This window comes from Heptranchias perlo, chromosome 5, assembly GCF_035084215.1.
Source record: "Heptranchias perlo isolate sHepPer1 chromosome 5, sHepPer1.hap1, whole genome shotgun sequence".
Classification (NCBI taxonomy): Eukaryota; Metazoa; Chordata; class Chondrichthyes; order Hexanchiformes; family Hexanchidae; genus Heptranchias; species Heptranchias perlo.
In genome coordinates, this window is record NC_090329.1 from 11,310,081 (window position 1) to 11,334,173 (window position 24,093).

At 40.5% G+C, this 24,093-nt stretch overlaps 2 protein-coding genes across 2 annotated transcripts in view; one reads left to right on the forward strand and one right to left on the reverse strand.

Annotated features, from left to right (window-relative positions):
• The window catches only part of angpt2a (angiopoietin 2a), a 95,418-nt gene extending 85,343 nt beyond the window's left edge, over positions 1-10,075 (reverse strand). The window contains exon 1 of the mRNA XM_067984008.1: positions 9,348-10,075. Within this exon, the coding sequence (XP_067840109.1) occupies positions 9,348-9,629 (282 nt within the window). The 5' untranslated portion in view covers positions 9,630-10,075. The remainder of the gene's footprint in view (positions 1-9,347) is intronic.
• The window catches only part of mcph1 (microcephalin 1), a 306,044-nt gene that overhangs the window by 222,727 nt on the left and 59,224 nt on the right, over positions 1-24,093 (forward strand). The gene's annotated exons all lie outside the window — the stretch shown is intronic.

The window sequence follows — 24,093 nt, forward strand, 5'->3', positions numbered from 1 at the left end:
TATGTCAAGGGCTGAAATACAAAGGAGTGGAAGTTATGTTACAGCTGTACAGAGCTCTGGTTAGACCCCTTCTGGAGTACTGCATTCAGTTCTGGGCACCGCACTTCAGGAAGGATATATTGGCCTCGGAGGAGGTGCAGCGCAGATTCACAAGAATAATACGAGGACTAAAAGGGTTAAGTTACGAGGACAGCTTGTATAAACTCGGCTTGTATTCTCTGGAATATAGAAGATTAAGGGGTGATCTAATTGAAGTGTTTAAGATAATTAAAGGATTTGATAAGGTACATAGAGAGAAACTATTTCCTCTGGGTGGGGAAGTCCAGAACAAGGGGGCATAACCTTAAAATTAGAGCAAGGTTGCTGAGGGGAGATGTCAGAAAGCAATCTTCACGCAAAGGGTAGTGGAAATCTGGGACTTTCTTCCCAAAAGCTGTTGAGGCTAGGTCAATTAAAAATTTTAAATCTTTTTGTTCGGCAAGGGTATTAAGCGTAACGGAACCAAGGCGGGTGGATGGAGTTAAGATACAGATCAGCCATGACCTAATTGAATGATCATGACTTGAGGGGCTGAATGGCCTGCTCCTGTGTTATGTTATAAATGTTACTTTAAATGTATATGCTAACCTGAGTGAAGAAGGAAAATAGTGGCTGAAAAAGTGGGGGAAATTACTTGTGCAATTTGGTCGGTTTTGTGGCGCTCTCAGTAGAAATGATTGCTGGCTAAAACTTTGAGTAACTACTCGAAGGGAACAGGAAAAAGAGACAAAACAAGCACTGCGATTTTTATGCATGTCGAATGGACTAGCTGCAGCAACTTCAGTTTGAAACCTTAATGATTAAGTAACTGCTCTGCAACTCCAGCCACTGCTCACAACAATCTATTGGCAATACATGTTCCATGTAGGTTATGTGGTTTATCTTTTGTCCTAAGACCACAATGTTTTATATTAAGCACAATGGTGATAGAAACAATGCCAAATTATAATTGTATATACATGTCCAAATTAAAAGATTTGCTTGAAATAATTTTAGGTGCCAGATATTTGTTAAATACCAAATGTAATTCCTTATCTTGTTTTCCTTATTTTGAATTACATTGTAGAGCAAAAGAGCCCAAATTTTCTGCCAACTAGGTGCTGTAGATATAAAACAGGTGGCAAGCTGAAGAAGTGTTAAACAGGGAAAGATCTGACTCAGCGGTAAGGGACTGTCTGTCGAGATGAAGAGATTATCACTGCAGCTATGTGTTGTTGTATAAATATTTGGGTTATGCACTCTCTGGAGCATATTGTAGAAATGTTTTAATTCTTGTCCAGTGACATCAGGTGTTATTAACCCTTGTGAAATCCAGCGATCTATCAATATTTGCAGTAATTATTTAAGCTGACAGTCTGCCATCTGCTTGAACAGATAGAACAAGGGAAGTGATATTTAAATTCCAGTCTCCTTGCATGTCAGACATGGGCGACAGATCCCCTTGGAGATAACCAGTTGGAAGAATTTCTTTTAATAGCCAGCAGTAACTGACAACATTATCTGCTTTTTAAGAACAAGATTATTACATGTCTAAAATACAAGTCTTTTTAGAATCTACATATTTACTAAGTATTTACCTTTTTTCACACAGTTCTATTAGCATCTTTGTTAATATTTTGGTAATAATCATAAAAATTTTGTTTTATATGATGTACATTTCATGTTCTGATATATACATATGATAGGACCTCAATTATCTGAATTCTCAAGTATATGTGCAAATTTGCACAGATAATGGGAGACCAGTGGGAATCTGGGCTGCCAGTGCTTTCTTTTTGTCTTCACTCATCTCTTTCGTTCTGCCCCTGCTAGCAGTTGACATGTCAACTTGAAGCTCTCCCAATCGTCCAACTGTGGCTCAAATTGTGGAATCGGAGAGAACCAGACAAAAATGCTGCAGCAACAACAGCCCCCCATGTTGGAGGTGAGCGCTAAGGGCAGCACGCACTCAACTCCATCAATCCAATTGGCAACTTCTGCTGAGATGAGGATTGCAGAGCTGCCAACTTTGAAAGGAATACAGAGACGGTCTGTTTAAATGGGATTCCGTGCCAGTTAGCAGATTGCACATTAAATGTAACACCAGCTGATCAGATTCAGCAATCAGTTTGTTCACTAGCGCAGGACCCCATTTAAACAGGTAAGTTCCCTGTTGATTTTAAAGTCGCCGTTCCACTGTACTAATCGCAATAGAGGCTGCTGTTGCCGTAGCTAAGGTGAATGCTTGCTGACTTTAATAACCACCTTTGTAATGAGGGAACCATGTTGGTGGAGCATTGTTGGCCAGTTTTCTTGGGTCTGTGAAGGGCCTGCCAGCTGAGTCACAAATGAGCGAGTGGAGAAGCTTTGATCTTGCAGATCAGCCATTCCAGCGGCAACTGATCTTGCTAGCAGAGTCAGAGAAATGGAGGAGTGTATTGCTTTGGAGGATTGAGGTGAATGATTCTGAAGAAGCAGTGCATTCAAACTTCAGAGCAATAATTAACAAAGTAATTTGGGGGCTCTTGCTTAGGTCCACAGAAGGAGGCCATTCAGCTAATCGTGTCTGTGCCAGCTCTATGCTGGAGCAATCCAAAACTAATCCCACAGCCCTGTTTTCTTCCCATAGCCCTGTAACTTTCCTGCTTGAAATTTTTGCCCAACCTTTCTTTTAAAAATGCGGTGGTATCAGCCTTTACCACTCTAAGTGGCAAAGCATTCTATGCTCCAACAACCCTCTGTATAAAGATATTTCTCAAACTCTTTCCTCATAACATAGTTCATAATTACATTGTTTGTTCATAGAATCATGGAAAGTTACGGCAAAAAAGGGGGCCATTCGGCCCATCGTGTCCATGCTGGCTGAAAGAGACCTATCCAGCAGTTGGTCCGTTGCCCTGTAGGTTACGGCACTTCAAGTGCACATCCTCCAATCCTCTGTAGCCAGGGAGGTTTTGGACAATGATGGTCAGAGCCTCTGCTATTTCCTCCCTTGTTTCCCTTAACAGCCTGGGATACATTTTATCCGGGCCTGGCAATTTATCTACTTTCAAAGATGCTAAAGCCTTTAATATTTCCTCTCTCACTATGTTTATCCCATCTAATGTTTCACACTCCTCCTTAACAACAATCTCTGCATTGTCCCCCTACTTTTGCAAAGTATTCATTAAGAATCATACCCACATCTTCCGCCTCCATACATGGGTTACCTTTTTGGCCCCTAATAGGCCCTACTCTTTCCTTAGTTATCCTTTTGCTCTTTATGTATTTATAAAACATTTTTGGATTTTCTTTAGTTTTACTTGCCAGTATTTTTTCATGCCCTCTCTTTGCATTCCTAATTTCCTTTTTAATTTCACCCCTGCACTTTCTATATTCCTCTAGGCTTTCTACAGTATTGAGCTCTCAGTGTCTGACATAAGTTTCCCTTTTTTGCCTTATCTTACCCTGTATGCGCCTTGTCATCCAGGGGGCTCTAGATTTGGCAGTCCCACCATTTTTCTTTGTGGGAACATGTTTACTCTGAGCCCCTTGAATCTCACCCTTGAATGCCTCCCACTGCTGTGACACTGATTTACCTTCAAGTAGCTGTTTCCAGTCCACTTTTGCTAAATTACCTCTCAGCTTAGTAAAATTGGCCTTTCCCCAATTTAGAACTTTTATTATATAATAATAACAGAAAATGCTGGAGAAGTTCAGCAAGTCAGGCAGCATCTGTGGAGAAAGAAACAGAGTTAACGTTTCAGCTCGAAAACCTTTAGTCAGAACTGGAAGATGTTAAAAGCTGCTGCCATTTACAGCTACTACTGATCAATCTTTTGTTTCTTAACCTGTCCCATTACCACCTTCCTTGCCTTGCACCGTCATCCCATTTGTTCTTTCCTCCTCTCCCTTTCCCTGGCTCGCTCAAAAACTTGAACTCTTTTAACATCTTCCAGTTCTGACGAAAGGTCTTCAACCTGAAACGTTAACTCTGTTTCTTTCTCCACAGATGCCGCCTGACTTGCTGAGCATCTCCAGCATTTTCTGTTTTTATTTGATTTCCAGCATCCGCAGTATTTTGCTTTTGATTTAGAACTTTTATTCCTGTTCTATATTTGACCGTTTCCATAACTATGCTAAATCTAACTGAATTATTACGACCAGCAAAATGCTCTCCCACGGATACTCCTTCAACCTGCCCAGCTTCATTCCCTAAACCTAAATCCAGAACTGCCCCCCTCTTGTTGGGCTTGCTATGTACTGGCTAAAAAAGTTCTCCCAAATACAGTTCAAGAATTCTGCACCCTCTATACCTTTTGCACTGATTGTATCCCAGTTAATATTAGGGTAGTTGAAATTCCCTATTATTATTGCCCTATTGTTTTTTGCACGTCTCAGAAATTTGCCTACATATTTGTTCTTCTAACTCCCTCTAACTGTTTGGGGGTCTATAATACACTCCCAGAAGTGTGACTGCCCCTTTTTTGTTCTTTAGCTCAACCCATATGGCCTCATTTGATGATCCTTCTCACATATCATCCTTCCTCACAGCCGTAATTGTTTCTTTAACCAATATTGCCATCCCCTTTGTTTTATCCCCCTCTCTAGCTCGTCTGAAAACCCTGTAACCAGGAATGTAGAGCTGCCATTCCTGCCTCTCTTTAAGCCATGTTTCAGTAATAGCTAAGATATCAAACTTCCACGTGTCTATCAGTGCCCTTAGCTCATCTGCCTTATTCACTATACTCCTTGCATTGAGGTATATACTATTAAGCACTGCCAAACTCCTTTATTGTCTAGTTTCTAACTTTGTCTTCCAAACTCACTTACTAATTTTCTGCCTTCCATTTCCAGCTCTGCTTCTCTCCCTTCTGAATCTACAGGTTCCCATCCCCCTGCCAAGCTAGTTTAAACCCTCCCCAACAGCACTAGCAAACCTCCCTGTGAGGATATTGGTCCCGGCCCTGTTGAGGTGCACCCATCCGGCTTGTACAGGTCCCACCTCCCATAGAACCGGTCCCAATACTCCAGGAATCTAAAGCCCTCCCTCCTGCACAATCTTTCCAGACACGCATTCATCTGCTCTATCCTCCTATTTCTATATTCGCCAGCACGTGGCACCAGGAATAATCTGGAGATTACTCCTTTTGAGGTCCTGCTTCTTAATCTCTTTCCTAACTCCTTAAAATCTGCCTGCAGGACCTCATCCCTCTTTCTGCCTGTCGTTGGTACCGATATGGACCACGACTTCTGGCTGTTCACACTCCCCCTCCAGAATGTTCTGCAGCCACTCAGTGATATCCTTGACCCTGGCACCAGGGAGGCAACATACCATCCTGGAATCAAGCCAGCAGCCGCAGAAACGCCTGTCTGCTCCTCTAACTATAGAATCCCCCATCACTATCGCTCTCTTGACCTTTCTCCTCTCCACCCCCACCCCCCCCAGTACAGCTGAGCCACCCATGGTGCTATGGTCTTCGCTCTGGCTGCACTCCCCAGGGGAACCCTCTCCCTCACCAGTATTTGAATACCAGTTAGAGAGCGAGATGCCCTCAGGGGACTCCTGCACCACCTGCCTGGCCCTCCTTGTCTGTCTGGCGGTCACCCAGTCCCTCTCTGCCTGCACTCTCTTAAGCTGTGGGGTGACCACCTCCTGAAACGTGATATCCATGTAGCTCTCAGCCTCGCGGATGCACTGCAGTGATACCAGCTGCTGCTCAAGCTCCTTCAGCTGATGACACTTCCTGCACCTGTAGTTATCCAGGACACGGGCAGCATCCTGGAGTTCCCACATGGCACAAGATGTTCCACAGGTCTGAGCTGCCCTGCCATGCCTCTATTTATTAGATTATTAAATAATATTGTCCAACTATCCCCCAGAAAGAACTGATGCCTTCAGCAGAGAGAACATTGTGGGGTGGGGGGGGGGGGTGGTGTTTAGAAATAATTTTATATGTCAAGACAAATACGAGACATATTCTGTGATATTCTTTTTGACACCATTCATCTAACTTGTCTAATTTCCACACTTATGTTCATGCCAGAATATTGCAGTTGATTGCAGGAAACAGTTGAACAAAATCCTGTTCTTGTTTTCTTGAGTACTTTCTTGCTTGCTAAAAATATTTCTGCTAACTTTGGTTTTGCAGCTGTGAAACTGTGGTATTAAAAACCTTTTTAAACCTCTCCAATTTCTTTTTTTTTTTAAATCCCTTTGTCCCACATTCTCTTACTGTTTCCTAGCTGAGAAGGTGGGCATGCAGTCTGGTCCCAAGTCTCTGCGATTGCAGCTAGCTGCTAGGAGGTGCTCAAAAGTAGCATAAGTTGACTCTCCTTCCTTGTACAAAAATATCTTGTCTCCTTTCTCCATCTTGTCAATGGTCCAGCTGAATTGGAGAAACTCTGTCTGGAATGGCCCGAAGGTATGGAATTTCCTCCCTAAACCCCAACACTTCTCTACCTCTCTCTCCTCCTTTAAGACCCTCCTTAAACCCTACATCCACCTGTCTTAGTATCTTGTTATGTTGGTTCAGTGCCAAATTTTGTTTAATAACACTCCTGTGAAGTGCCTTGGGATGCTTTACTATGTTAAAGGCGCTATATAAATGCAAGTTGTTCATATCACAAGCACAGACCCACATCCTATTTCTCTTTGGCAAGCCTCATTGGTACACTGCTACCCAAACTTGTAGTTACTACCTTTTAAGAATGTTTACACCAAACACTTATAATGTTACCAAGAAATATTTTTGTATTTAATAAGGAAGACATCACAATCAAGGACTAATGATGCTGTGAAAGTTATACAGTAACATCACTGGAACCAACAGTTTCTTTTTAAAATTAATGTCTAACTTTTATTAATTTACATACAAAACATTTGCATTGAGACACCTCTGCCATGGTACAATGTAACTAGCTGCACGAGAAGGGTTGGGGATTTGTTTGCCCTTTATGGTGGGGAACTCTGCTCCCTGCATCCTCCCTTCAATTCACCCTCTCCATGAACTCAACTGAGATAGGGACTCACAAGGGGGTTTAATTTCCTCTGGGTAATGCATTTGAGTGAAATTCCTGTTTGACAGTTATTAACCTCTTTATTTAGTGCACAAAATAATTTTATGCAAATATGTAACCAGTGTTACCAAATATGTAACCAGTGTTACCAGAGAAAATCTCCATGTGGGAAATTATTTTTTATGCAGCGAGTTGTTATGATCTAGAATGCACTGCCTGCAAGGGTGGTGGAAGCTGATTCAATAGTAACTATCAAAAGGGAATTGGATATATACATTGAAAAGGAAAAATTTGCAGGGCTATGGGGAAAGAGTGGGGGAGTAGAACTAATTGGTTAGCTCTTTCAAAGAGCCGGCATAGGCATGATGGGCCAAATGACCTCCTTCTGTGCTGTATGATTCTATGATTCATTAAGATGAAACCATGACCTGCCACTTGAAGGAGCAATGTTAGTATGCCATTGGGGTACAGAAATGGGCTGTTGCTATTCAAATGTAGTGAGAAGAGAATAAAAGCTGTTACTTGATGCATATAAAATGAAAGAGGAACTATATAGGAATGTAAAATGGCAACATGTACATCCTTACAGAATGAAATACTTCATTTATTTGTGCCAATAGCAAAAAAAATACTTTTTTCCCTCTGTTTTAAGTGCTACCATACAAAATTACTTAAATATTTTTCTTAATTTTTCCATTGGCTTTACTTGGTATTATTTTTCAAACATTTAAATTCCATATTTGTATAAATCTCTTGATAATAACCAATACACTTCTTGGTTTAAACTAGTCCATTTAACTAAACTTACCAGCACCTTTCACATAACCAATGTTAAAATTCATTGCTGCTTTATTTGACCTGGTCCTGAGCAATTTCTTTGTACCATTACATTAAATTGACTAATAAGTTTTATGTCCAAACATATTTTGGCCCAGGAATGTAAGGCGTTTTCACTGGGGAATTGTCTATCTGTTTTCAGCCTTATTAAAGCAGAGAGGGTTAAAAGTTAGTGCTGCTGGATACATCAGTGATCCTTCATGCAGGCCCCATATCTACGATGCTGCTTGGGGAAGTGCCGAATGGAGGCCAGGTATTTTGCCACAATGTAGAAGGGAAAAATCATACATAGTTACCCTCAACCACTTCTGCACATCACTTCTCAACCGCTTTCCGACCATGTTGATGGAAACCTGGTGCAAATTACCTACCTCTTGGCCGCTTTAAGCATGAGGTGTGAGGAGTAACGGGGCACTCCTTTAAAAAAAATCTATTACTGGGGGTAGAGTTTGTTGCTGTATTTACAAAGTTTTTCAATAGAGTGCTTGGGCATAAAATGCTGAACAATGTTGTACGTGATTGCTTATGGCCCTTTTAAATGTGCTGAAGGAAAAATGCAACTTAGTAGTATGAATGCAATTATTTTGGTGCTTTTAAACAACCAAATAATGTGTTTCTATGGATACAGTTTGATTTGTTCGATCAGTAAATAGATTGCACATGGTACAGCACATTCATCTTCATACCTACATATTTTACCTTTCAGATATTAAAGATATGCTAAATATTACAAAATTATTAGCAATTCTCTTAGGAAGAAGGGAATGGAAAGAAAAGAGCTAAAGTTGTGTTATATCATATGTGGATGTACAGACTTACAAACTTGGCCAGTTGTGCCAAGCAGTTTTCACTTGGGTCATTAATCATAATTTACAGTGGGATTGGCTGTCAGGAAGAAGAAAAAATATCACTCTCTCTCAGCTGGAGTTTCTTGAAAGCATTGATAATTTCGATCAGTAAAAGATTTGTGAAGAAAACTCATCTTGAGACTTTTTAAAAATTGTTTTTGACTATTTTCTAATTAAACAATTTTATTTGAATTGCCACTATGCTATTTTGGACTATCTTTGTAAGCATATGTGAAATATTAAGAACTACTCAATAGAAATACATTGACCAAACAATTAGTATGCTTTAGCGAAAGCAAAATACTGTGGATACTTTGCCTGCTCACAAGCACATGATCAGTGCTGCCTGAAGTAGCTCACAAGGCAAAGTTTTTATTGAGTGACGATACAAATTAGCAAACTCCATCAGCAGTCTGCACATCAGTTTCTATATTGAATTAAAAGCAAAATACTGTGGATACTGGAAATACACAGCAGGTCAGGCAGCATCTGCCTGAGCTGCTGAGTATTTCCAGCATTTTCTGTTTTTACTTCTGTATTGAATTTTTTCACAGTTTGTGTACTTGATACATTTCTTTTCATTTTCAAAAAGTACCTTGCTGCTAAAAGAATCTCACATTTCTCAGAGGAAACTGATTAGCCTACCTTCTGCAGCCACTGTGTATTGTTTTCCATTATATTTTCAAGTTGCTGAAGCCTTTGCAAAGAGCCATCATTATCTATTTCTGGAGAGTCCCTTTGCACAATGTTCGGCACATAGTGATTTGCCACCGAGCGGCAGTTGTCCATTTCAGGAAGCAAAAAGGTATAACTGCAAGGTCCATGCTGAATTTGATAATGCCTTTTCCCAATGTTATCCATACCCTTGCGAAACCCTGTTCCCAAGGAGAGACTGCAGCTGAAGAAAAACAGAGATGGAATCAACATTTTCTGTGTCTGTTCAAAGTGCAGTAAGTCCTTTGTACATTAAGTGCAATCCAGGAATTTTTAAAAATCTGTCAAAAGAATTTTTCAGTTGTACTTCTTTTATCCTCTGGAATTCTGTGGTAAAATTGCCAAGTACAAAGCACTGTGAACTGTTGCTGCTTGATGTTCTGTCAAAACTGGAGTAATAAGGTTCTGTATTACTTCCTGTAGTCTTTCAGTCTGTGTTGCGCAGGCAGAGACAATGCTGTAAAGCAAACACAATTCCCCACTGGCTTGGTTTCCCAGCTTGAAAGTGCCCTTTTATCTGAAGCCTTGCTGCACGTTTCTGCAAGCTGCTGTATCTGACTCCGTCAATGCAGCTTTTTATGATAACTTGACAGGAATTGCAGAAGTGTTGTACTGTATGTGTACACTCCCCCCAGGGCTGTCAGTTATCTTCCAGCAGGGAGGTCACTCTCCAGACAACATAGCTACAGGAGTATGTTTCTGTCCAACCCACACTGCATTTACCAAAAATCCAGAGAGATGATTGACCAATAACAGAGCCACTGGTAATTCCCTTTCAACCCTTTAAGTGGGGACCTATGAATAGACAGAAGAAATCATTCTGGCTTCCTTTGGACTACGTGCTAGAGTACATTGTGCTGGAGAAATTAAAGAATGCACTCTAAGTGCATGTGGATGAAAATGCCATATGTCAGCACATTTAAATTTTAAAAAACATGTTATTACAAATACCTGAACTTTTAGTAAAATATCACAACCTTGAAAATTCAATTTTTTTTAAATGTCAAGGATGTATTGTCTACTGAAAATATAGAATTGTAAACAATTTTACAACACCAAGTTATAGTCCAGCAATTTTATTTTAAATTCACAAGCTTTCGGAGATTTTCTCCTTCCTCAGGCAAATGTTTCAAGATCTCCTCTGGAACATTTGCCTGAGGAAGGAGAAAATCTCCGAAAGCTTGTGAATTTAAAATAAAATTGCTGGACTATAACTTGGTGTTGTAAAATTGTTTACAATTGTCAACCCCAGTCCATCACCGGCATCTCCACATCGAAAATATAGAAGTCAATTAGAGTGATGGGCATTAGCTCCTTTCCATTGAGAAACCTCTTCTGTTATGAGAACTAAAAGCACTTACGAGTATCCTTAAGTATGCCTTTTTATGTCATCCTTCCTATCAGTTAGTTTGGTGAGTTGTCAGCCCAAACACTTTTATACCATGCAGGCAGACCTTTATAACCAAGTTTTGAGTTTCACTAATTAATCCATAGGCTTAATCAAAACTTTCAATTACTTTAATAGACTGAAGTAATTCTGGAAACCAGTTCATATAATCCTTTTGACAATCTGCCAAGCTGCAAATTATTATATGGGAATTGATTTTCTCTGCAAAAGAAGCAAAAAGGTCTGTTCACAAGGACGCTGTCGTTACCTTAAGTTCAGATGCATTTTACAGTTCAGTCTTTTCCTCTGGCTTAGCTAAGTGTAATTATTATAGTTTAAGTGTTCAATTTTTTCCCCCTTTAGGGATGTGGCCCTCGTGAGTGTCTGTGACACTGAAAGTGATTAATTTACATGAAAAGCCAATGCGTTGTGCACTTGAAATAGGTCCTGGACTCCAATGGGAAAAAATGGATTTGCTCTCAAGTCTTTAAAATACAATTGCCAGACAGCCTTCCTTGGTAGCTAAGCTAAAAGTAACTTTCCTTCTTGGGAAAAAGGAAAAATTCAGCTTGATTTTGCCCTAGAAAGATTACCATTGTTATGCAAAGTATACATCATGTGAGAACAGATTCCTGGATAGCATATATTACCCTATTTAAAAGGCATCATTTCGTTATAAACCTTCAATAATATTGCTTTGGTGATAGATTGTGCCCTTTGCAAATTAAATTTTGTTTGCAAAGGAAACATAAGAGCAGTAAAGCTAATGAGTTGAGCGCAAGATATTAGCTTTGTCTGTCGAAGTAATTTTTGCAAATAATTATTTTACAGTTTGGCTGAATGTGCACAAAGGATGAGAGTTTTAAAATGCTAAGCTGTAGGGTGACATAGTGAGCAAAGTGTGGTTGGTGGGATGTGAATATACCTTGATAATCTCCGACATGCAGATTTTCTGATCCTTGACCCGCCTCTCCAGAGTGGGTTACTCGGCCGCCCCCAAACCCACCACGGTAAAACCGGAAATAGGTGGGCTGGGGCCAGGTTTGATATTTTTAGCAATTTAACCCCCCACCTGTCGTTGGGGGTTAAAATCCACCCCTCCTCCCCCTTTAAAACAGACTCCAAGCACTTCGTCACAGAGAGTATCAGAAAGTCAGAGGGAAAATTATCCTATTAACCATTCTTACTCACTTTGTGGCAGTTTACAGAGCAGCACTGAAAGAGGTCGGGGGAGTATGTCAATTTCCCACCCTCTCACCCATCGATAATGTGGGATGGCCAAGTAAAGGAGAGATAATAAAAGGAAGTCTAACCCTTTTTCAAAAAAAAATCAACTGACATAAATAAGTTCCACAATTTTTTTTAAAAATCTCTGCATATTTACAGAATTCCTTTATGCGCTCTCAAAAGGCAACTAATTCTGCAACCGTCTTGCTATACAACTTATCAAATCGTAGTTCCTTCATCCATATCCTCTTTTATTTCTGAATATTATTATTTTGAGTGATGCTTACATTCTATTGCTTTGTCTCACGTGTTAATCATATCTTTAGTCATGGGATACTTCTTGATTTGTGTGTCGGAAAAATTTTCTTTGTGAGCTGTCTTGGCAAGGTTAACACAACAGACCCAATTCGACTCTGCACGAAGTGCCAGTTCATACTAGATTTCTTGCCATGCCTTTTATGACTCACTGCAAGTTAAATGGAGGGATGAATAACTGCGAGCAAACATAATGGCAAAAGACTGAAGTGAAAAGTAAGAAAAATTCATAGTTCTTCATAGCTTTAGTTATCCTTCAATAAGTTCAACCTTAGTTCTAAACTGTACAGAGAGGAGGAAACTTATGAGTTCCTATGCATTCAGCTTTGGATTCTGGGTTAGAATCTGGCCCTGCCAGAACCTCGCTCGGAAAAGTCTCATTTTTCTGATGGCTCTAAAAGTCTGTTGTAAAATGAACTTGGATAAACTCAATTCTTATGGACTTGTGCCTACTACATAAAACTTCTGCATAAATTGTCACTAAATTAACAATAATACTTATACCCCAAGGATAACTTGTATGAAAAAATGTCACAACGTGGACTGGAAAGGGATTTATTCCGTGTTGTACTTGAGATGGGAGTTTTGGTCTAATAGAGGAACATTGTTTCATTCCCATCACAGACACCTATCTCAACAACTCTTCAAAATAGATTTTATTGCCCTTGTCCCTGAGGAATTTCCCCGAGAAGACGACTCAGGGAAAACGTGGCCTCCTACCTTATTTTTCTCGAACATCATTGGGTGGGCACCTAGTGAAACATAATGCTGTTGCCTGCCCCAGACCCCCACAAACCAGAGGGTCAACAGTGACCCTGTGTGTAGGCTGAAGACTCATGGGTGGCAGTAAGGGCTTTTCATCAGCAGCCAGAAGATCTTGATATCTGAGGTCCAACGCGTAGCTGTGATGCTAGGCCTTACCAGGGAAACAAGCCTGTAGCAGGGATGCCCGTAGCCTGAGGCAGGAAATTCCAGCATTCCTTGCCTTGGCCAACAGCAGTGCACTTAAGATCCGTTGCTCTTATCGAGCACCTATTATACTTTAACACAGAGTAAATAGAGACTTACAGTTTTAGAGTAACAGCCAGTGCTACATTCAGTTGCCCTTCAGTTAGTTCAACCAAAAGCAAAAAACTGCGGATGCTGGAAATCTGGAATAGGATGGAGGGCAGGAACGATTAAATGACAAAAGGGATGATGATGCAAGCCAAAAGGGGATGGCAATGGGACAAGTAAAGAGACAAAAGTTGGGTCTAGAGGAACTGTAAATGGCAACAGCAGAACCATTACCAGCACCTGCTGTCCGGAAAAAAAAAATAGAAGCAGTGGTTATGATCTGAAGTTATTGAAATCAATGTTGAGTCTGGAAGGTTGTAAAGTGCCTAATCAAAAGATGAGTTGCTCCTCCTCGAGCTTCATTGGAACAGCGTAGGAGGCCGAGGTCAGAGTGGTATGGAGAATTAAATTGGCAAGCAATCGGAAGCTCGGGGTCACGCTTGCGGTGTTCAGCAAAGCAATCGCCCAATCTGCTTTTGGTTTCCCCAGAGGAGACCACATTGTGAGCAGCGAATATGGTATACTAAATTGAAAGAAGTGCAAGTAAATTGCTGTTTTACCTGGAAGGAGTGTTTGGGGCACTAGACGTTGAGAAGGGAGGAGGTGAAAGGGCAGGTGTTGTATCTCCTGCGCTTGCACACAAGGGTGCCATGGGAAGGGGAGCGGATGTTGGGGGTGATGGAAGAGTGGACCAGGATATCGCGGACGGAACAGTCACTTCAGACTGGGAAGATATGGTGGCATTGCGCTAGAGGTGGCAGAAATGGTGGAGGATGATCCGTTGAATGTGGAGGCCGGTGGGGTGGAAGGTGGGGACACAGATGACCATATCGTGGCTTTTGGTGGGAGGGGAAGGGGTGAGGGCAGGAAAGTGCGAGAAATGGGATGGACACAGTCGAGGACCCTGTCAACCACAATGGAGAGGATTCTTGGGTTGAGGAAAAAGGAAGACATATCTGAAGCACTGGTGTGGAAGGTGGCATCGTCAGAACAGATGCAACGGAGGTGGTGAAACTGGGAGAATTGAATGGAGCCCTTACACGAAGTGGGGTGGGAGGAAGTGTAGCCGAGGTAGCTGTGGGAGTTGATGGGCCTATAGTAGATATTGGTTGAGGGCCTATCCCCAGAAACAGAGATAGAGAAGTCGAGGAAGGAAAGGGAAGATTCGGCGATGGACCATGAGAAGATGTGGAAATTGGAAGCAAAGTTGATGAAATTTTCCAGTTCAGGGCAAGAGCAGGAAGCAGCACCAATGGAGGGAGGGGGTGGTAATTGTAGGTTACAGAGATAGGATGTGCGTGACCATGAAGTGATTTAAACACAAGAATGAGAATTTGAAATTGGAGGCTTTTGGAGTCAGGGAGCCAATACAGTGTGGACAGGGGTGATGGGTGAGTGATACTCGGTGAGGCATAGGATACAGAGCAGCGGAGTTTTGGATGACCTACAGTTTACAGAACGTGCAGGATGGGAGGCCGGCTAGGAGAACATTGGAATAGCTGAGTCTGGAGGTGACAAATGCAGTGATAAGGGATTCAGTGGCAGATGGGCTGAAGTTGGGGGTGGAGGTGGGTGTTGTTTCAGAGGTGCAAGTAGGTAGTCTTTATGATGGAGAGGAAATGGGGTTGGGGGTCGAATAGGAAACCAAGGTTCAGCCTGAGACCGTGGCTGGGGAAGGAGATAGTCATTGGCGAGGATATGGAATTTATAGCAGGGGCTGAAGCTGATGACTTTGCTCTTCCCGATGTTTAGCTGGACAAAATTGAAGCTCCTCGAAAACTGGATGTTGGATAGGCAGTCTGACAACCCAGAGTCAGTGGAGGGGTCTACGCAGCTGCTGGAGAGGTAATGCTGGTGTCAACAGCGTTCATGTGGAAGCTAACCCTATGTCTGTCAATGATGTTGTCAAGGGACAGCATATAGATGAGGAAGGGAAGAGGGTCAAGCATAAATCCTTGGGAACTCTGGAGGTAACAGTGCGGGTTGGGAAGAAAGCCATTGGTGGAGAGGCTCTGGTTATGGTTGGTTAAGTAACAGTGGAATTAAGCAGGAGCTGACCCACAAAGCTGGACAACAGAGGAGAGGTTTTGGAAGAGGATGCTGTGGTCATCCATGCCAAAGGCTGCAAAGAGGTTGAGGGAGGTAAAGAGGAAAATGCACCATGGTCACTCTCATGGAGAATGTTTTTCGTTACTTTGGTTAGGGCCAGATTGATGCTGTGGTGGGACAGTGACCGAATTGGAGAGATTCATACAATAGCTATTAAGATAGTTTTTCCTTTCCTTTGTCGTGGCATGCATATTTTAGAAGCCCACAGGAATGGGCTGCATTTTTATCTCATGAGGAATGTGTAAGGCAGATTGTGGCTTTATACAAGATCACAAAGCATTTTAAGACTCGGAGGAATCAGCTTACATTGCTTTCTTCAATTTTTGTGAGACTTTTGCTCTATACAGCCCTCATGAAAATATTGGAAACTATGGAAATATATGGTCAAATCTTGGATTTTATCCAGGACGTGTACTCCAATTCCAAGATCCATCTTAGGTAGGTGGAAGATTACTGAGCCTTACTCTTAGAAAAGGACTGAGGCAAGATTATCCATTATTGCCTAACCTATGTCCTCATTGATGATGTGTTGGATGGCTTAATATGGACGGTAAAGGGTGTTCTGGGCATTACTGAAAGAATTGCAACACTCCTTTTCAAAGCTGATACATTGCTGGACTAACCTGGGGTCTAGTGCACTCTACTCACCATCTTGAAAAAAGGGCGAACCAGTGGTACATGGTGGCAAGTTCACATGTATGTATTGTTGCTTTACATGGCTCAAAGGTATTGATTGGAAGATACAAGAGCCATCTGTTCCAGTTGTTGATTAGTATCGGTACCTGGGGGTCCTGGTGGATGCTAACTTCAGCCTAGACAAAGTCCTTCAGGACCATGCCAAGAAGGGCAAAGGGCACTTCGGATCATGTTGTTTTCCTTTAATGGTAACAAATTTTCATTGTCGATAAGGTTGTATCATATAAGACATGTTCAAACAGTTCTTTGTTTTACAAGGACTTTCTCTGGCCCTTATGCAAGATCCAGGACAACGTATTTACATTATTATGACATTCAGCTACAGGCCTGTTGTGTTATGCTCATTACATTTTACCTTTTTGATGGTTTAAAAAAAATTAATGTTACTTGTAACATCAATTTTATTTTAATGTAATCCTTATACAAAAATTATTTTTGGCTTCAAATGCAAAATTACAATAAAGAAGTTAGAAAAAAATCTTGCACTTATGTAGTGCCTTATCATGTTTTCAAAATGTCCCAAATAATTTTACAACCAGTCAATTACTTTTGAAATGCAGGCAAACACAACAGCCAGTTTGTGCACAGCAAGGTCAGTTCGCATTTGTCCAAGTGCTCAGTCACTCTGTTCCTAATGATATATTCTAGTAACCTCCACATTACGGAGGTTAGACTAATTGCTCTATAATTTCCTGGTTTATCTCTCCCACCCTTAAATAATGGCAATTTCCCAATCCAAGGAGATAATTCCTGATTTCCAGCATCCACAGTATTTTGCTTTCGTTTTGTTGGTGTTGGTTGAGGAAGGAATGTTGGCCAGGTCCCTGGAAGAACTCCCTGATCTTCAAATAGTGCCATGAAATCTTTTACATCCACCTGACCAGCCAGGGGGGAGCTCAGTTTAATGTTTCATCTGAAAGATGGCACCTCCGACAAAACAGCACTCTGTACTGTACTGAGGTGCCAACTTAAGTTTATGTGCTCAAGTCCTTTGTGAGGCTAGAAGTGACAACTTTTGTCTCAGAGCCAAGATTGCTGCTAACTGAACAAAACTGACAGTGTCCAAAATACTGGAAAATGCCCCAAAAAAAGTGCAATAAAATCAAAATTTTCTGGTTGCCTTCCAAAATACCTCTCAGGTCTTCAGTGTTTCACATCCCTTTTCAGAAATGTCCAAATCCTTCATTGTGAAAAAAAACATATTTTTATGTACTTTCCCTGCTGTATTGTGATGGAGTGTCAGGTATACCTGCAACTTAAGTTAAGACAAATTCATGCCCCACTATACTCTCAATGTAACTATTTGCTTTCCCATGTGATAGGTAAGGACTTTGGGTTTTGGTTTTCAGAGAACATCAGACCAAGTTGAAAAATGTGCTTCCCCAAAATACTAGTAAAAATATTTAATAAAAACAGAATTTATCTTATTCAGTCACCTTTTAAAGCAGTGGCTTTAGTCATAGTCCTGTATTCAGAGCTTTTCTTTTACATTTTCATTTATTTTTAAAATTGTCACTATGAGCTTTTAAATTGTCAGCTTTTGCGTGATTTCTATGTTAGCATATATGAAGCATTGAAGAGCAGGTACAATCTTGTGTGACGTTAATGCTGTTGCATTTATCACCAAATTCACATACAAACAGGACATCCACCCATAGAGTGCTCCTTGAAAAGTTTTGTGCCCCTATTCTACTCAGATCTATATCTGGCTGCCTTCTAGAATTCAACTTTGTTCATTTCCCTCATTATTGATAGTCGTCTCAGCCATGATTAGAGTCTGGAAAGGTTCCTTATTTTTTTCTCTCAAATTTATTTAACTGTAGGAAAATAATTTGAAGGTTTTTTTTATTCCTTTTAGTTTCATTTCTCAAAAGGGAGACACACCTACATTTTAGCAGCAGAATAATACTTTGTGTTGCATATGGTATAATGTTTGTCCTTTTTTAAAAAAAAAATCTTCTGACTTACTATGAGTAGTATCACAGGATATATGCTTAAATGTATCATTTCTACTTTCAATTGAATGAAAACAATGGCAGGGAATGTCCAGAGTTTCTCCCATTCTGCCATCGTAATGTTGCCGGCAATAGAAAAATGTGGCAGAAACCCTGTTTACACATGTAAATATTTTACACACCACTTCAGAAATGCAATTTTGATATGTCATATCTACTTGATTTCAGATCAAATTTTGGTCATCCATATTTGTACTTCCCAACCATCTGTTTCTATAAAGCTTTCTACACCTTATTAAAAATACATACAATATCTAAAAACTAGGAAATAAAATTTTATAAAGGCAAATCTGTCCATCTTAAAGATTGGTTCATGTGGTCACATGCAGAATTGCTGCATTTGTTCTTACATTTTTCCTGCCAAAACTGCAAAGCACACATTACAATAATTAGCAAAATTGATGTGAAATATTTGAGAAAGGAGAAATCAATTTAGGAAATTGGAATAGGAAAGGTTTATTTTAGTTGTAATGACTTTTTAAAGGCTTATTACAGAAATCTTTGTAACCTTGCTGCGATTTCTGTTGAATGTCTCGTTGAGGCCATTGTGTAATCATGTGTTATGCTGGAAAATACTTCAATAGGACCTATAATTGCAACTGCAAATTTAAGGCAAATTTATGCTAACTCAAAGTGATTTTAATCCTGATTGAACCCCCAGGAAAGCGAGCAGTGTAAAACTTGTATAAAAACACACTAGGAGTTATAAGCCAGTGTCAGTTTTGTACCTCACCGATACCTGCACAACATTATCCCAATTTAGTGCTAGTACAGCTAACTTGCAATGCTTAAATTACTGAATAAACGACAAAGCTTTTGCATCATCACAATGCTAATTTTGACAGCTCACTAAGCAGAATAATTCTGGGATAGTCTTAGTATATTGTATCAGACTTAGCCCAGGATATTGTTTTTAGTGTAAATTGGGCTATGACATTCAATTTTTTTTTGGTGAGGTGATTATTTAGTGCACACCTAGGTGAGGGGTGTCTGTGCTGGGCAATAGAACATTTTCTACCTTTTACATCTGGTATCAGCACCATGCATTTCCAGGTTAGACATAGCACAAGGCCAAATGCAGAACAAAGCTCCCTTTAATAAATTAACAGTGTGACTTAAATCAACTGCACCAGTGTGTAATCTGCTTGTCACAGGAGCCATCCTTATGGTTTCTTCGAGTGAGAATAGAATTGTTCAATTTAAAGCACTGAAGGAGGGAATTCAGCCCATTGTACCTTTGCTAGCTTTTTAATTGGTGCTGCCCATGCTCATCCCATTTCCTTACCCTTTCCCTATTATCATTGCCAATCTTCCATCAGACCTTGATGTTTATAGCGCAGGAGGAAGCACTTGGGGCCATGATGTCTGTGCCAGCTCTTTTCAAAAGCAATCCAAAACTAATCCCACTCCCTTACTGTCTCCTTAAAGCCATCATCTTCCTCTGCTTATATGTTTTGTCCAGTTTTCCCTTAAAAGATACAATGGTTTCCACCTCAATGACTCACTGTGGCAAAGTATTCCATAATCTAATAACTCTCTGCTTAAAGAAATTTCTCCTGACCCCACTCCTTACTTTATTAGTGACAATTTTAAATTCATGACCCAACATCACTGACTCCCCAAGATTTCCTTTTTGAATATTTATCCAATTCAATTTTAATCTCTCCCTCAATAGTCATTTGCGGTAAAGCATTCAATGTTCTAATACCCTTCTGTGAAAACATTCCTTCCAACTTTTTCTTTTGTCAATCTTGTCATAATTTACCCTTTCAAAATCTTTCGTAATTTTGAAAACCTCTATTAGATCCCCCTTAACCTTTTCTGTTCTGGTGGGGGGAAAAAAAGCCCCAATATTTGAATCCTTTTTCATAACTATAACTTCTCATTTCCAACATCATTCTCGTGAATCTTCATTGTACTCCTTTCATGACTCTAATATCCTTTCCATAATAGGATGCACAGAATTGTATGCAATAGACCAATTGTAGCCTAACCAATGTCTTGTACAAATTTAATATCACTTCCTTGCTTTTAAATTCAATGCCCCTAAAACCCAAAATCCTATTTGCCTTTTTTTTATTGTCTTTTAACCATGAACTCCCAACTTTAAAAGATCCACATATCTACACACTTTGTTCCTCCACACTGTTGGGAGTCTTTGAGATCGAATTTCCGTAAGGGTTCTCTTGGTGGAATATTGGTGGATACCCCAGAGAAATGGTATAGCTACAGTGGGAGATCAGGGGAACCCCTCCCCCACACAAATTCTATCCCCTACGATTTGCGGTATGCTTCCGTTCATGGTTCTCTTTCCCAAATTCTACTACGTATTTCTCTGCATTGAATTGCATCTGCCGCCTATCTGCCCACTCTCCTAACCTGTCTGTGTCCTACTGCATTCTCTTACAGTTTGCCATGCTCCCTAGTTTGGTATCACTAACAAATTTCAATATCATTCCACTTTTATCTATTTCTAAATTAATACCGTGTGCCTTCATGTTTGCTCTCTCGTGTGGAACCTTATTAAATTCCTTCTGAATATCCATGCGCACAACATCCATCACATTCTCTATCTATATACTTAGAGATTGCCTTGAAAAATTCAAATAAATTAATCCAACATGTCCTACCCATTATAAATCCATGCTGGATGTTTCTGATTAATCAACAGATGCAAAATGTTTTTTAAGCATCTCCATTCAAAAACATCGCCCTCATTCTCTTACTGTCGAGTACAAAATGGCCTCCTTCATCTCTAAATTGCTCCACTCCTTCTTTGACTTTCCTTTCACTTTTTGTGTGCTTATAAAAAGGTCTTGCACTTTTCCTTTATGTTGACATACATCCTCTTAGTCATTTTGATGAAGATCACCAATTAGTGTGAAATTATGGATTGTTTTGTTTTGATGACCCATGATCACTGGAAACTGGGTTGCCCAAATATTTCACTTGGGACTTCAAAGCCGAGCAGAGGGAGAGGAGGTTGGGGTACATTTGTTACTTAGGTTCCAGAAGTGAAAGGATAATGTTCTAACGCACTGCTCTATGCCATCCCTTCTTATGCATTTAAAGAATGTACAATCCTGGAAGAGCAAAAGCGAGAACAATCTCAAAACCACAGCACAAAGGAAGCTGTTTACATGGTGTATTCTAGAACCCTGTTAGGAAGAATAATTCAACTGGTAATGAGTACAATGAGACTAATATCCAATTGTGTAAAGTTTACCGTCAATCAAATATACATCATACAGTACAATATTACAAATTCATTTTTCATGAATGCCAAAATTCCTTATCACTTTTTGTTATGTTAATTCATCAAAGAAATAGTTACATTTTAACTTGATTCAGGAAAATATGAGAAGTGGTGATTTCCCACTTGGAGATTTTTTAAAACTATGTTAAAATTTAAACTTTATTCAAATAAACTGAACACATCGAAATTCATTTTGAAATTATTCGGCAGGGCTATTATTTGCTTTTTTATTTTCTTCAGTTTGAGGGAGGAATTTAATACGGCATCTCTGAAACATTTAAGACTGTGTTTGGGTAAATTTCACTATTAGGAGCTGTATTTAAGAACCACTAAATTCTCTAAGTGTTCTGTGTATTTTGGCACCAAAATGAACCTACTGGAAGTGATGAAGCATTTTACCTCCTGCAGCTCTGTTGAAAATCACAACGATCCAGTTCTCCACTTCTGAAAAAACACTACAAAGACTAGAATAAATAGAATGTCACACTGAGAACTGAGCACTGAAGAATTTTTGTATTCATCTTAGATGTTTAAAAAGCTACTGTAACAGCTATTGACAAGCATGAAGGGCTTTGATTGCTGCTTGTGTTAATACAGTGGGTTCTTAGTATCGTAACTTTCTTGGCCAAGAGGGTCTGTAAGCAAGAACTGATCTGACAAAGTTTCATTCCAATATGATGTAGTGTTTCTACAAGAAACATTCAAAATAGGGGTAAATTTTAACTTCGAGCCGGGAAGGGGGCAGGGGGAAGATGTTTGGGTGCGAAACCCGGAAGGTAAGAGGGCGACCTCAACGAGGCCAACCAATTTCACTTCCGGATTTCGTGCCCGGCAGCCAGCCTGATTGACAAGCTGGGGAAGAGATCGGGGGACGGGGAAGATGATCGCGGGGGGTGCTGAGATGAGTTCGGGCGGCCGGGAAGAAGATTGGGGTGCCAGAGAAGATGATCAGAGGTTGGGTGACGGGTCGGAAGTAGGTGGGGGTCCACCATGGGGGTGGGGGGGCGGCCGACCGCAGGGTTCCTGTCGGCCAGGTGAGCTGGTTGGGCCTGGATGAAGCACTCCTGCTCCTCCGGGCCCACAAGCAGTGCAATAAAGGCACTCATCTCATGGATCTGGCCCATCCCATCCCGCCTGCTTTCACCTAACGTGATCGGAATCCAGAAGTGGGCAAGTTGGAGCCGGGATGCGGTTCCGCTCCAAAAACCTGTTATTTTAACCTCCCACCCGTTCTTGGGAGTTAAAATTTACCCCATAATGTCAGTATGAAATAAGCCACTGACATGTAGCAGATGCTGCAATTTTATGGAATGCTTGATTACACTGCTCATTTAGTCTCAGCTGCTAACACTTTCAGCTGAGTGGTATGAGAAGATTACAGTCTATATATGCAGAAATATTGTAGGAGAGGGGGAATTAGTCGTAATGCGGTAGGTTAGAATTGGTGACTGTAAAAATGTGAAAAGGTTCTCCCTATAGTTCAGCAAGTTGATCCAGTGAGTAGCTGAGCCATACAGACCAGCAAATTCCCAGGTTCAGTCCCTGGCTGTAATTGCCTTTTAGTCAAATAGCTTGCCAATGCTCTCAGTTATGGCCCCATTCATGAATAATGAATAGATACACGGGCAAGGTAGCAAAGGGCCACAGGCACCTGTGAAACTCTGCCCCAGTAAGAAGTAAATACCTGCAGGAAGGGAAGGGAGAGAATTGGTGAGGAAAAAAGTGAAGGCTTCAATCAAATTTTTAAAAAAGGACCAGTAACAGAATTGGAAGTCTGGAAAAAGTGTAAAGAGATGAAATAGAAAGTTATATTAGATCCCCTGTGGAAAAAATGACAAATAATTTATCTTTTCAACATCATCCCCCACCCCCAAATGGATTTTGTTACAAAACTTACCAGGAATCTAATTTTTTAATAATGTAATGCAAATTTGGAAGTAAAATGCATCTTTAAAATAGTATGTATAGAATGTGCCATTCTCCATAACATGCAGTGAAATAGAAACAGGAGTAGGCCATTCAGCCCATCCAGCCCATTCTGCCATTCAGTTAGATCATGGCTGATCAGTATCTTAACTCCACCTACACACCTTGGTTCCATAACCCCTGCTTAACAAAAATCTATCAATTTCAGTTTTGAAATTTTCAATTGATCTCGCCTCAACAGCTTTTCCACTACCCTTTGTGTGAAGAAGTGCTTCCTGACATCACCCCTCAAATAGATCACCCCTTAATCTTCTATACTCAAGGGAATACAAGCCTAGTCTATGTAACTTGTCCTCATAATTTAACCCTTTAGCCTGCACCCCTCCAAGGCCAATATATCCTTCCTGAGGTGCGGTGCCCAGATTTGAATGCAGTACTCCAGATGAGGTCTCGCCAGAGCTTTATATAACTCTAACTTAACTTCCACTCCTTTGTATTTCAGCCCTCTTGAGATAAAGGCCACCATTCCGTTCGGCTTTATAATAATTTTTGTATCTGTCCACTAGCGATTTCTGTACTTGGACCCCTAAATCTCTCTGCTCCTCCACAGTTCCTAGCTTCTCACCATTTAGAAAATACACTGATCTATCCTGAAAAATAGTTGCAGTGCCTGCTACAACTGTCTCCCGA